The following is a 14715-nucleotide window of genomic DNA, read 5'->3' on the forward strand; positions in this document are numbered from 1 at the left end:
ATTCTGGAATAATGTGTCCACACTCCAGGGAAGCACCAAAATAAGCAAACCTTATTCGGAAATAGTGTGTCCACACACCATAGAGCCTATTTCAGATTAGAGCCCCTGGAAGCAGTGCCACCAGGGGCTCAAATGTGAACGGCTATGTCTACGCAGCAGCTTTATTTTAAAATAAACTATTCCAGAAGGAGGCACTGATTTACATATCTCATGCTTCATTTACATAATCGCTTTTCAGAAGCGATTCTTTATTCTTCCGATTTTGTTTCAAGAAGAAGGGTTCTTTTGAAGATGTGGTTTATTTATGAAAGAGCCCCGCCTACACTGCTTTGTTTCCCCCAGGTTGTAAATGTGTCACAGAAAAGGGGTGTGCAAAGTGGGGGGTGGGCCCCATGGGGGGGCTGTGAAATTTCCTAAGGGGGCACAACACGATCCGCTGCTGAGTCTCAGGCTCATCCATCTCATGAAAAATGTTGAAACGTGTTGCTGTTTTTATGCCGGTTTATTCCCATTTCTATTCCGATGAATAAAGTTTTTACATGTTAAGCTCTTATTTTCTTACACGTGCCAACGTTGCTCATGCTGGTTTAAAACCAGATCAGCTAGAGCAGCATGCAAAGATCGAACAGGCTGGCGTGCTCTCGTACGACACGCGTATGACAACTTTGAAGAGCAGCGACACGTACACCTCATTGATGCTCGTGAGAGGAAGAAAGCAACAGCAGCAGCCGCACCAACAGAGCCAGGACATTTCCCTTGACCCCACTGTGAACGCCCATGCTGTCCAAAGCTTGGACTCCTCAGCCACATGCGAGTCCACAACCAATGAGTTTGTGCAAGCTCAAGAGATCATCGTTGGACACGACGGACTACCTACCTACCTACTGACCTACACATGCCAGTTGTTTTTTTTATATGAACATAACTGCAATTGCTGCCAGTTTGAATGACGTTAGATGGGTAGTTTTGTGTGTGTGTGGGGGGGGGGGGGGGCTGCTAATTGCAGAGACGAGAAGAGGGGCCTGATGTGAAAGGTTTGTTCACCCCATCACAGAGGATGCTACCGGCTTCCTCCACGTAGATCCCACCTTTTCTTGAGGCCCTGTGTGGGTGCTATGGAGAAGTATGCGTGGCTGTCAGCTTGGCGGGTTCTGAGAGCCACCACCTGATTAGCCCTCTGGACACCAGTGATGGCCCATGGCCTGTAGAGCCATAACTGGTCCTGAAACAAGGACTCATTTTCACCATGAGGCAGACATACGCCCCGCTACAGCAGTGGCAGTCGGAGCCGTCGGGGGACCCGTGAGGATGCCATTGCCAGGGAGATGCTGCCTGTCATCAGCCACCGACTTGGAGCACTCACTCCGCAGGATGTGGTCCTTAGCCGGTAACAGGCTCTGGGGAGGGGCTCTTGACCCAGTGGCTCCCGCACCCATTAAAAGGTGACTCCTTGGAAATACTTAAAGGGCAAATAAAATCATCTCAGCTTTACAGCTCTGTGCTGGATGCTCCAAGAGAAGGCCGAGGGGAGGGGCTGCCCTGTATTCTCCGATCCTTTAACCTAAGCCGAGGCTGGCTAGTAGAGGAACAGTAGAACATCTAGGAGCAACAGAGGCAGGAGAGTCCCATTGGGCTCTGTTCCAGGGCTCACCCAGCAGCCAGGGGCCCATAATGCAATGCATGACTGGGGCCAGCTGTATACGAGGGAACTTACAGAGGCACAGCTGTGCTTTAAGTTCCTGAGGCTGGCGGGAGAGCGCTCTCCTGTCGATGTAATTAAATTGTCTCCAGCGAGTGGCAGGAGAGCATCTCCCACTGACACAGCACTGTGCAGGCTACCACTTATGCTAGAGAAACTTATGTCCCCGTGTCAAGGTTGTTCCCCACTCTGACACTCCAAGTGCAGAAGATGGGGAGACCTTAAAAATACTGTGTCGCTAAAGCCTTCTGCTTCAAAACTGCCCAAGGTCACAGATTCCCTGACCCTGGGAGGTAGCTGCCACCCAAGTCTGTGTCTACACTTGCATTCCTGTTTTGAAAGAGGTATGCAAATGAGGTAAATTGAAAATGCAGATGAGATGCAGATTTGCATATCTGGCACCTCATTTGCATATTCTTATTTTGAAATAGCGTCTTTCAGAAGAAGAAAACCAGTGTAGACACTGCTCTTTTGAAAGGAAACCCCATCTTTGAAAGAATCTTTCTCATAAAGAAAGGGAAGAAGGATTCTTTCGAAGATCGGGTTTACTTTTGAAAGAGCAGCGTCTACACCAGTTTTCTTCTTTTGAAAGAAGCTATTTTGAAATAAGGATATGCAAAAGAGGTGCCAGGTAGGCAAATCTGCACCTCGTTTGCATTTTCAATTTACCTCATTTGCATAGCTTTTTCAAAAGAGGAATGCAAGTGTAGGCACAGCCCAAGTGAAAAAACCCCTCATTGGAACACAGGAAGACACACTGGGGATGTTTTCCTGTGGGGTAACCCCAAGATTTTAACCCTCCCTTAGGAGAGAGCTTGAAAAGAAAGAGGAAGACATTAAATTGCAGTCTCTGGTAGCTAACCTTTCAGTCTCAGACACGTACCTACACAAACCCTTCTTTAGGACACTGGCATCAAATCTTTTCCTTAAAAAGCTGATTTATTAACAAAACCAAAAGATCTATGCAACAAAGCATACTTGGTTTCTAGGTGTTACAGAACAACTGGGAAAAAAAGAAAGAAAGATTAAAGCACTCAGAATTACTTCTTGATATTCAGATTAGAAGTTACAGTGTGCATGGGGAACATCAGCCAGTTTGAGAAGTCCCGCACCAAGCCTGAAATAAACAATCACCGGCTGGCATCTGGCTAAGCAGTTCCTTCCTGCTTACATGCACCTGTGTCCAGGTCTCCTTGAGGCTTGGACAGTTACTGAATACTCCAAGCCTGGTTCAGACTTAAACTAGCTCTGTGTCTCACTGCTCTGGCCACAGAAAAGCAAGACCCTCTCAGCAGGTAACTGCTTCAATTCAGAAATCCCCCTCTCTCTTCGCATGGGCTCACCTGTCAGCTTGCCAACAGAGAACCCACCACCTCTGGGTTTAAACCTTTACAGGCATTCATTCATGACCCCCTGGGGTGGGGAGGGGATGTTTTTTCCCACCCATCATCAATATAAGTTCTGCTGACATACGTGATAGTGGAGACGTGCCTGATGGAGACATTTGCTGACGAACAACCTATCTATCCTGGGTGTCCTCTTTTCTCTCTCACTCCTCTTTGCTGCCTATTTACTATTGCCCAGGACCAGCATTCCCTGTAAGCTGAGCACTTGGGCGGCTGTCCAGGAGAGATTTAGGTGCCACCCAGCTGATTAGCAGAGCACCCACAGCCGACAACTTGTGTTTCTATGAGTGGTGCACACCTGAACATGCCTTGGTGCATTTGTCAAAATTTATTCTGCTCACGGGTAGAAGAAATTAGAGGGAACCCTGACCAGGACTCTGGCCCATCTCGCTAGCACAGTACAGCCGAAGCAAATAAGCAGAGCTGGCTCCCATGTGCGGCCTTGCTACAGGAGGTCTCCATGGCTACAGATGAGCTGCGTGGTAAACAAGGTCCTTACATCCCACTCGTGGGTGGAGGCAGAGGCTGGGGACAGTGAAGAGTAAATGCTCCTCAGCCATAATGTGCAAGCCCTCGAGAAGACAACTGTGGGCTGTCCCCTTTGTTGTAGCAGCCCTGAGACAGGAGCAGCTGCATGTAATGGATTTAGACAAGAAGCAAGGGGCTAAAACTGCAGCGAGGGAGGTTCAGGTTGGACATTAGGAAAAAGCTCCTAACTGTCAGGGTGGTCAAACACTGGAATAAATTGCCTGGGGAGGTTGTGGGATCTCCCTCGCTGGAGATGTTTAAGAGCAGGTTGGAGGGCAGGGGACTGGGCTTGATGAGCTCTCAAGGTCCCTTCCAGGTCTAAAATTCCATGACTCGACATGCGTCACAGGTTTGCAGTAGAGGGGATGGGTGGTCCTGTGGCTCAGGCTCAGGCTGAGCAGGCAGGAGATCAGGGTCCTAGGCCCAGCTCTGTCCTACTGTATGGACCTGATTAGTTCAGCATGCGCTGGGCTAATAGTTATGAGCGTTAGTGCTGGTCGTTCCTAACTACGTGAACCTCCGTTGCTTGAACACTGTACTGAGCTGGAGTCTACATGGGGTCAGCTTGGGTGTCCATCCACTGTAGCATCCTGCCACCCCCAGCTACTTCAGCGGAGGTAGCGATAGAAGACTGTGCTCCACAGGAGAAGTCTCTTCCTAGCCAGTCAGCTAGTGGTTGGCTGATTCCTTATCATATGTGGGTTTAATAACCCTGATAACTGTGTGACCCCTGACTGTTCACAATGCACTCCCCATCTGTACCTGGCCTAGCTTGCTGCCCCCTTGCCTATGCCAATGTGCTAAGCAACTGCCTGCCTTGGCCAGGGACTTCTAATATAAGCCGATATAGAGCTGGGACCCCCTCCCCACATCTGTGCAACCAGCCAGCTGGCCTCCAACCTTCCTCCTCCTTGCACTGCACAGCTTGCAACCCAGCCATGGTCCTCTGAGCTAGCTGCCTGCACTTGGTGTGAGCCAGCCACCAGGTTGTGTCAGGGAGGGTGGACCCGTGTCAGAGATTGCAATGTTCCTTTTAAACTCAGAGGGCCTCAGGCGTGAGAGGGAAGGCAAGAGACAGCAGGGTCTGAATGGGAGCTCCCAGGCAGCAAAGAGCTCATATGGATGTGCTGAGGAAGACGTTCCTGGGAAGGAGGGAGGAAGCTCCAGAAATCCTGCGACCAGTCCTGAGAAGGGGAATATATTGCGATGACCCTCACTGAGATCCTTTCTCTGCTCCAGAGTGGTACCACGAAACCTCACGGAGGCAGAGCCAGGTGAGAGGAATCTCTTTAGTGTCCCTTCTCTGGGTTCTGCTAGTGATTCTCTTGCTCGGCCTTCTCCCCTTGCAGCCGGTCAACAGTACAGGGCATGTGTGTGTGTGTGAGCACACGGGTCTCAGAAATCAAGCAGCTGGGAGGAAAACATGCCCTGGGTTGCTTAATGTCTCCACTCTTCCCTGTAGGGTGTATGAATCTAAGGGAAACACCCCACCAGCCACGTGGCAGGGCTTGTTCCGGTCTCTGGCCTAGAGCATGTACCAGAGAGAGAATGAAAGCCCAAAAGGGAGAATGGAATTAGAGGGTGCTACAGACATGCAGAACAGCTGCAGCAGACGATATTCTCCTTTATTTCCCCTTTATTTGGCACTGGTGAAGCCACATCTGGAGCACTGCATCCAGTTCTAGGTCCCCCAATATAGCAAGGATGATGCATTGGAGAGGGTCCCCTGGAGGGCCACCAAAATTATTAGAAGGCTGGAGCACATGACTTACGAGGAGAGGCTGAAGGAGATGGACTTATTTAGTTTACAGAAGAGTGAGGGGTGACCTGCTAGCAGCCTTCAACTTCCTGAAAGGTGGGTGAGGAAGAGCTAAGGAGGATGGAGAGAGGCTGTTCTCAGTAGTGAGGGATGGCAGAAGGAGGAGCAATGGTCACAAGTTACAGAGCAGGAGGTCTAGGTTGGATATTAGGACAAACTATTTCCCGAGGAGGGTGGTGAGGCCCTGGAACGCGTTACCTAGAGAGGTGGTGGAATCTCCATCCCTAGAGGTTTTGAAGTCCCGACTTGACAAAACCCTGGCTGGGATGATTTAGTTGGGGTTGACCCTAGAACCATAGAATCATAGAATTACAGGGCTAAGAAGGGGCCTCAGGAGGTCATCGAGTCCAGCCCCCTGCTTCAAGCAGGATCAACCTCCACTGAGTCATCCCAGCTGGGACCTTGTCAAGCTGGGGCTTAAAAACCTCAAGGGGTGGAGAATCCATCACCTCTCTATGCATTCGGCAGGAGGCTGGACTCGATCAATTACAGAATTGTAGAACCTGACTGGCAGATGACCTCCTGGGGCTTCTTCCAACCCTAGGATTCTATGAGTCTACAATGAAACAAGTGCAGAGGAGCACTGGGGTGGCTGTAGGGGAAAATCTCTCTGGGACACGGCCTGGGTGGGACAAGGAGAGCAGCAGGGAAGGAGTTAACAGGAGATCAAGGTTGACAGGTTGCTGGGAAGCTCAGCTCTGTATTTCCTGGATGTGACGGAGCTGATTAGAAACTGTGCACACAGAACTGGGTCTCCCAACCACGTCAAGGCTTCCCTTCCCTTACTGGGATGACTCAATATTTGTACGACAGCCGCAGCTGGAAGGCAGCATCCTCGGTATGTACAGATCGAACCTTCTGCTTGGCTCTTCTGCCGTAAAGGGTATCTCATCTAACGGACATGCTCCAGACAACCGCGGCAAAGCACGCCAGGCTGCCAAAAGCCCTGTTTCCGGCACATGAACTCTAATGCTTTTACATGGGTGGGTGCTTGACGGCGTCATTGACGTATCAGCCGAGCAGCGTATCTCTCTCTCTCAGGCCCAACGCGCACACACAAACGCACTTGTGTAAACACACAAACACTTACCCATCTGCACACACAAACACTTGCATAGGTACACATAAACACACGCGTGTGCACACACATAAATATGGAGTGTCTTATTCGCAATTAGTAGCAGGAACAAAAACTCTAATCAGAGAAGCATCTGCAGCCAGCTCTAAGTGCGTGAGAGAGCGGGGTGTGGGACGGGGGGCCAGGGTGAGCCTGCCAGCTGCAGCGGAGAAGTGCCAGGGCTGAGTCAGGCCGAAGGGTCCCTCCCCACACCTCACAGCCTGTCCCTCAGAAGGAGGCTGAGGACGCTGGCTGTGAGTCCTGCTGCCAGGGTGGCGTAGCTGCTGCCCACACTGCCTGCCCGGCTTTGGTTGCACAAGTCAGTGCTGCAGCAGGACACGTTGCGCGTGCCCACGGTGAAGTCCTGGAAGCTTGCCTCACACGAGGTAGTGCACTCCTTGGTGATGACATTGACAAAGCCCACGGCACCTAGACGGGAGACAAGAGGAGGTCAGTGGGGGAGGGGGGTTGAAGAAAGGGTCGGGGTGAGTAGCTTGTCGCTGCACCCCCCCCATGCCAATCTGTGCCCTGTGTATGCCCTAGGAGCAAGCCTGCCAGGGTCACCCTGCATGCTGTTGTGCCCCAGTGTACAACGTTGCACCACTACTGGGGGTTGGCCAAGCCGTCCCCTCCATGACGACAAACGAGGCATCGGGCCTAATTGGAGTGAGTGGCACTGCACCCTGGTGCGTGGGGCTGCAACGCCTCTGCTCTGAGATGGAGCTGGGCCAAACCAGACTTGTCCAGCAGCTCCCAGGCACCCTATTGCAATGCCTGGAGGGAGCCAGCAGCTGCTGCTGTGGGGTGTCTGTGAGGGCTCTACCGACCTCTGCCCTGGTGTAGACAGTGCTTGAGTGATGGGCTAATCCTTCCCTCAGCCCGGCCAGCACCTCTCAGAAGGCAGGTTAGCTACAGTGGCAGCAGATGCTTTCTCTCGATGTGAACAATGTCTACGCTGACACTCAGAAGTCCTGTGGCACCTTATACAGCTGACAAAGGGGGTCTTTGCCCACGAAAGATGGAGCTCCAAAACATCTGTTGGTCTATAAGGTGCCACAGGACGACTTGTTGTTTCTGAAGATACAAACTGACTTGGCTACCTCGCTGATACGCTGACCCTGCGTCTTCCCTCAAACTTACTCGAGCTAACTTGTGTCCCTGGGGACAATGGTCTCGCTAATTTTTTGTGCCAGATAAATTTTGTTATGTGCACATGTACACTGCCCAGAGAGACACACGCTGCCGGTTGTGGGTGCGCAGCCAATCAGCTGGGCAGCACCTGAGTCCCTCCTAGGTGGCTGCCCATGCTCTCAGCTTACAGGGAATGTTGCTCCCGGGTGTAAATGATCCACCTCCCTGCAAGATGTGAGCGAAGTGTGTGGCGGGGGGTTAGACAGGCCTATGTGCCCTGCACCAGCCTTGCTAGTGCCTCTTGTGCAGAGGCAATGCGTGGGGGGTGGGGTGGCACAAAACTGTGGGGGCACGAGGGGCAAAAGGGGGACCAGCTGTGGGTGGGGCCAAAGCCTCCTTCGCTCAAAGTCCTCAGTTTTGAAGTTGGCCTGCCGAGTTCATGGAAGAGCCGGTAATACAGCTCCCAGGAGCCTTGGCTCCCTGCGTCCCTGGTCGAGCCCCTATCCCTGCAGCCTTCCTGGCTAACCTCAGCAAGTTCTGCATGAGACAAAGAGGTAACAGGTTCTTTTAATGTTCCTCCAACACACAGGCGCCAACTCCATGGGTGCTGCGGGACTGGAGCACCCACAGGGAGAATAATCTGTGGGTGCTGAACCCCCCTAGCAGCTCCCCACCCCACATCCCTGGTGCTGGCGGGCCCCATAGATCATCACCTCCTGTTCCTCCCTGCACTGTCCACCTGCCGCCATCAGGTTCTCTGGGTTCAGGAAGTTCTTGCAGGGAGGGGAGAGAAGCCAGGACATGGTGGCTGCGTCTACACGTGCACGCTACTTCGAAGTAGCGGCAGTAACTTCGAAATAGCGCCCGTCACGTCTACACGTGTTGGGCGCTATTTCGAAGTTGAAATCGACGTTAGGCGGCGAGACGTCGAAGTCGCTAACCCCATGAGCGGATGGGAATAGCGCCCTACTTCGACGTTCAACATCGAAGTAGGGACATGTAGACGATCCGCGTCCCGCAACATCGAAATAGCGGGGTCCTCCATGGCGGCCATCAGCTGGGGGGTTGAGAGATACTCTCTCTCCAGCCCTTGCGGGGCTCTGTGGTCACCGTGGGCAGCAGCCCTTAGCCCAGGGCTTCTGGCTGCTGCTGCTGCAGCTGGGGGTCCGTGCTGCATATACAGGGTCTGCAACTAGTTGTTGGCTCTGTGTATCTTGCACTGTTTAATGAAAGTGTGTCTGGGAGGGGCCCTTTAAGGGAGCGGCTTGCTTTTGAGTCCGCCCCGTGACCCTGTCTGCAGCTGTGCCTGGCTCCCTTATTTCGATGTGTGCTACTTTGCTGTGTAGACGTTCCCTCGCTGTGCCTATTTCGATGTTGGGCTGAGCAACGTCGAAGTTGAACATCGACGTTGCCAGCCCTGGAGGACGTGTAGACGTTACTCATCGAAATAGCCTATTTCGATGTCGCAACATCGAAATAAGCTATTTCGAAGTTGGGTGCACGTGTAGACGTAGCCGGTGTGTTCAGGGGAGGGGGTGGAACTGGGGAGGGGGCGAGAAGAGGTGGGGAGGGGCCTTGGGGGAAGGGTGAAGTGAAGGGGAGGGTGTACCTATATGCCAACAGGTAATTTCTAAAGCTGCCGATGCTTTAGAGGCTTCCAGCCAGGCGGAGATGGGTGTCTCGTGCCGTATGAATATATCGGCCCCTCTCGTTCCGGGTGTGGGGGAACAAGTGGCAGTTTCAGGCACTGTCAGCCCTAAAACTGGCTCTTAACATTGTGCTGGCCCTTGTCTGATTTAACTGACAGGCCTGTTATGCCCACCCATTCCCCGCTAGCATTTCTCTTCCAGTCGCATGCCGTGCCTTTACGAGACCTGGCGGTGACGCCCAGAGGTGGGGATCTGGGACAGGCTACCATGGAAGTGGGGCCTTGCACATGTGGGGGTGGGGCTGTGTTAACCCCTTCCGCCTCCGAAACCAAACTGGGACGTGGCCTTACTGATCACTTCCGTCTTGCACGCTTGAGAGCCATTGGCGCACGACGTCTGCGTCTGACATTTGGAGTTGCTGAGCTGTGCCTGGCACGTGTAGCAAGTCAAAGAGACACCTGCCAGTGGGAGAGAGGGGTTAGAAGTTCATGCAGTGCAGAGAGCCTTGGGCACGCTCACGAGCAGAGGGGGGGATTCCAGAGGAAAGCGAGACTTAAAAGACCCCTCCTTCATCTTCACCACCCGTCACACCAACGTTCCCACTATTTTTTTTCCATCCACACGCAGAATAAATTTTATTATGTGCACCGAGGTACGTGGGGATGTGCACCACTAATAGAAACACACTCTGCCGGCTGTGGGCAGCTGTGGCACTCTGTTAATTGGCGAGGTGGTACCTCAATCCGTTCAGGTACTCAGCTTACAGGGAGGCTGAGTACTTGGGTGGACACAGCCTAGATATTCAGGCGTAGGCCTAGGGTGGGAAATGGACAAGTTTTGGCAGGATTGGGGCATTTTTCCTCAATGTGTTTTCAAGAAGAACTTTCAGGCAGAGACCAGTTTATTAATGCTCATTATTATTATTGGTACATGAAAGCATGGACCATTTCTTCCTAACACCCGCGAGCATGGTGTTCCACGCCTGATGGGTGCCCCTGGGAGCTCAGGTAGTCAATAGCAGCTGCACGGCAATGATGAATTTAACAAGGATGGATGGGGGAATGCCCAAAAGGAAGGAATTGATCCCGTTGTTCGCGACAGGGCTGTGACTTGTGACCCTTGGCAAACTGCACAGACTCCATACTTCAGCTCCCTCTGGAAAGGAATCTCAGCAGTAGAATGGTCCGGGACCAACTTAAAGCATTGATACTCCTGGGAATGTGTCAAAGCCCTAGGGGAGTCGGATGCAATGAGATACGCTTGTACAGCACCATGCGTCTTGGAACAAAGGCAATGCCGCAAGCGTGGACAATCACCATTCCAAGCTCTGATCCGTCCAACAGCAGTCCGGGCCCCAAGAAACCCACAGAAGGGAGACAGTTCTGCAAAGGGCGCAGTTGTCTGTTTGTTACCCAGCCTAAGGCACTGCAGTGACCTCACCCCATAGGTGAAAGCAGGAGATGGATGGTGTGTAACCCTTTCATTGCCAAGCCAACATTGTCCCAAGAACCAGGCATGCCAACAGGGGATGTTGCCCTGGGCCCCTTTGAAACAGCACAGCTGTAAGGAAGCGTGGGGTGGGGCTGCCCTTCCACCCTTGGCCCCACCCCTTCAAGAGGGGATGGGAGCTTGGCGCTCGTCCCCTCTTGCCCCCGGGCTTGTGGCAGCTGTCGGCCCCACATGCATTGTGGGGAGCACGGCAGGTGCATTGTCCCTGGCTGTTCAGCACCGTGCTGGCTGCAATCACGCGGCTGCACCCCAGCGTTGGGAGATAAGCAATGTCTGTGCAGAGCTTTTGAACGCCTAAAGCACTATCCTGGTGTGAAACACGAGTTTCCTGATTGTCCTGGCACCACCGCATGCGTGTCCTGCTCTCCTGCACCTGCAGTGGCCGGCAGCACAGCAGGTTTGTTTGACCTGAGAACCTTTCAATGAACGTTTGTGCTTTACCCTCTCTGGGGTGCCAGCTGGATGGAGTGTCCTCTTACCGGGGTTGGCTCTAGACTAAATGCCCCCCTGCACCCCGATTTGTCAACCTTTCGAATACGTCATTTGCAGTGTGTTTGTGGCCCATCTCCCTGACTGACAGGTGACACCCTGCCCGGGTGAGGTTGTGGTGACCACATTCAAGGAGGCTCCAGGACACTGCAGCTCTCTGCAAATCTGCAAGGTTCTACCAAGGCCCAGGACCTTCTGGAGGTTAGTGAAGAGTGAATGCATGCAGGGAATACCTGAATAACTTCAGATGCTCCCTTTTCCCTTCGGTCGCCAGCAACCAACGCATCACCCCCCCAGCCTGGCACCCCACCGAAATCCAACCCTGATCCAGCCCATAGGCACAGACTCTTGGGGCTTTATCCCAATGAGCTCCAGGGTATGTGGAAAAGAGCAGGTCCAGCACCCTCACCACCAGCCCATCCTTCCCAGTTCAGTTCTGCAGCTTTCCCTCCCAACCTTGGCTCTGGTTGCCCAGCACACTCACCAGTGGAGGGGAATCACAGGGGCATTTCTTCCTGCTCCCAGTGAGAGGCTGGCTAGCAGGGTGTGGTGAAGTGGGGTGCGTGAGGGTTTTATTCCCCTGGTTACGCTGCATGGGTTTCCTACTGTCCTGTAGCAACCCGAGGTGGGTGCCTCAGTCTCCCTAGGCCCAGCATCAGTGCACAGTAGTGAGGGGAGTTCTGGTGTGATGACCTCTCACACACATTCAATGGCCCTCCAGGCTCTTTGTAACCTGGGCAGCCAGGTGACACCTTTCTTCCCTCGGAAACAAAGCAAAAGAAGGAGGAGGGGGCTGGCCTGTTTGAATGGGAACTGGGCTGTTCAGTCTTGTCTGGCTGGGGATGGAGGAAGGAGGGCCAGGGCCCTGGCTTGGGGGTGCCCTCTGGGCCCCTCTCCCCAAAACAGATTGTACCCACGGCTTCTGTTTCTGTGCCAGCACGTCTGTTCTACGTCTGTGCCCCTGTTGCCTAATAAATCTTCTGTTCTCCCTGCTGAGTTCTCCCTGCCTGCAGATGGGGTGCAGGGCCTGGGGACCCCCTCCCACACTCTGTGACACAGGGGCATACCCTGGATGCTGGGGGAGATGCACTGATTCAGCCATCGCTCGTGTAGTCTTCCCTGGGAGGGAGGGTCCGTGCCCCCTTGGGTGCAGCTTCCCCCATGGGATGGGAGGTGGGAATTCCCAACCCCACCCCCTGTGCCAAATGGCCTTCTCCAGCTTCAGAACCAGAAATGGGTTTTCTGTAAGCGTGTGCGTGGTGAGGGCTTTGGCGGAGGGTGTCAGTTATACCCAGGACCAAGGAGAGGACCTGGAGGAAGCTGATCTAACCACATGGTCCCAGGCTCATAAGAAAGGGATCAGAGATCCCAGATCTGGAGCAACATCCCAGACAGGGTGCATGGGACGATGCTGATATTCCCTGACAAAGTGGCTGGAGCACAGAGCGGCTCCCGCAGGAGGGTGCCAATGCTCTAGCAGCTGTACAAATGAATAAACCAAAGACAGCCTCTGCGTTCTCAGACGCCCTTGTCCCTCCCTGCTGTCCCACACAACTCGGCCCATAGCGCGGAGCTGTAGCAGCCATTGCTCTGATTGATCACCCAGTCCATCCCCCGGAAAGGCAGGATGGTTCCTATTGAACCTTCCCTACTGAATTATTCCAAATGCTTAGAAAAGTCCCCAGGAATTTGCTTACCATCCATTTCCTTGGGATGCTGCTCCCCAGCCCAGCACTCTGGCAGGGGAATTTCTCCAGCTATTCTGCCTATATGTTCCCTTTCTTCTGCCACCTCCGTACTCTTAGCCATCCCCTCTTGTGCCCTCTTTACCCTGTTCTTTTCTCGCACATCTCAGGGGGCCATTCCCCCCTCCCTTTGGTTCTGACCAATGTTCCCATTTTTCCATCCACATGCAGAATAAATTTTGTTACATGCAGCGAAGCATGTGTGGATGTGCGCCACTAGGAGAAACATGCTGCCAGCTGCTTGCAGCTGTGGGCGCTCTGCTAGTCGGCTGGATGGCATTTGATATTCTCCCGGCTGGCTGCCCAAAGGCGCAGCTTATGCTGCTGATGACTTAGACAAGCCTTCCCCATTCATTCTGTTGCTCTCCTCTGAACTCCCTATCCCTAGGGCCCTGAGGCATCTCACTGGTTTCCAAAGAGACTCCGCTCCAAGCAGAAAGAAAACCTGCCAGAAAGCTGGAACCCCCGGAAGTAGGAGGCCAGGGAAAGGCATAAAAAGAAGGATCAGAACAGTAGCGGGCCATTCGGAGACCATGGCAATGGGGGTGTTCATGTAGATAGTTTGAACACGTCTGGCTACGAGCAATCGTTTTGCATCCCAAGCTGATTAACTCCCATCAAGGAATTGGAAAACGACCTTTATCCTCAGATGTTCAGGTCTGTTTCCTGGGAGAACTTCATACAGGGTCAGAGCAAAGGTCCATCTAGTCCTGTGTCCTGTCTTCCAACAGCCACCAATGCCAGGTCGCCCAGAGGGAAGGAATAGAACAGGTGATCATTAAGTGATCAGCCCTGAAGTGGTGCAGGAGCAGCCAATGAACCATAGTGAGAGTGGGGACTGGAGACTTCAGGATGTCTTAAACTGCAGACACACCGTAAACCTCTCTCCAGATGTCCCCATAGCACTTTATCTTTGTGGTCAGGGTCTGGGCTGGGAGATGGGGAAATCTCCTGGTTCTCTTACCTGGCTCTGAGCACAGGACGGCAGCCAGCAGGATGACCAGAAAAGCCTTCATCTTCAGAGGCTGAGCCGTGCCCAGGAATACGGAACACCTCCACCGGGGGTGCTTTATAGCCAGGAACAGTTATCAGTCAGCTGCAAGGGGCTGGGAGGTTTCGCTGATTTCAGGACCAGCTGGTTCTCTGAGTCACAATCCCAATAGTTGCCATCAGTGCCCCTCCTCTGCCTCCCTGCCTTTGTCCCTTCGCTCATTTCCTCCTCCTCCAACACACCAGGGCAAGTGGTGGCACCTTCGTAAAGCAAAACACCTGCAAACCAGGGTGACCTTTTTGTGACCCCCTTCCCTGGGCAGGTGAGGTTTTTGCTGCTGGCATGTGACTGATCCTCCCTGAAGGTTACACCCATCCTAACCAAGAGCATCGGCTTTCAGTTAATCACAGGCTCTTTCTCTAAGCTGTTCTCCCAGGTTGCCCCAGCCCCTCCTGCCTCCCTCTCTGTGTCCATGTGCACCGTCCAAGCTGCCTCCCTGGCTCTTTGGGGGACAGTAGCAGGGAATGAAATTTCACATGTGCAAAGTAATTCCCCAAATCTCTGGTTTAACACTGTGCAGCCAATGTCCAATCGCAGAGAACAGGTGAACTTCACCTATGAGGCAAGGTGTC

General features: G+C 53.1%; 1 protein-coding gene across 1 annotated transcript; it reads right to left on the reverse strand.

The window, feature by feature from the left end:
• Positions 1–6783: 6783 nt before the first annotated feature.
• PSCA (prostate stem cell antigen) lies at positions 6784–14108 on the reverse strand. The gene is made up of 3 exons (XM_074985600.1): positions 14057–14108; positions 9700–9807; positions 6784–6998 (listed from the first exon to the last, which is right to left on the reverse strand). Exons 1-3 carry the CDS (start codon positions 14106–14108, stop codon positions 6784–6786), a joined length of 375 nt encoding a protein of 124 aa, XP_074841701.1.
• Between the last annotated feature and the right edge of the window lie 607 nt (positions 14109–14715).

This window comes from Carettochelys insculpta, chromosome 2 (genome assembly GCF_033958435.1).
Source record: "Carettochelys insculpta isolate YL-2023 chromosome 2, ASM3395843v1, whole genome shotgun sequence".
Classification (NCBI taxonomy): domain Eukaryota; kingdom Metazoa; phylum Chordata; order Testudines; family Carettochelyidae; genus Carettochelys; species Carettochelys insculpta.

What these genes read in the sequence shown, in the direction of transcription:
- PSCA (XM_074985600.1), bottom strand. Translation starts at nt 14,108, where the DNA reads ATGAAGGCTTTTCTGGTCATCCTGCTGGCTGCCGTCCTGTGCTCAGAG. An exon ending in CGTCCTGTGCTCAGAGCCAG is followed by an intron (nt 9,808 to 14,056) that starts GTAAGAGAACCA and finishes TCCCACTGGCAG; the next exon opens with GTGTCTCTTTGACTTGCTAC. An exon ending in GTGCAAGACGGAAGTGATCA is followed by an intron (nt 6,999 to 9,699) that starts GTAAGGCCACGT and finishes TCTCCCGTCTAG; the next exon opens with GTGCCGTGGGCTTTGTCAAT.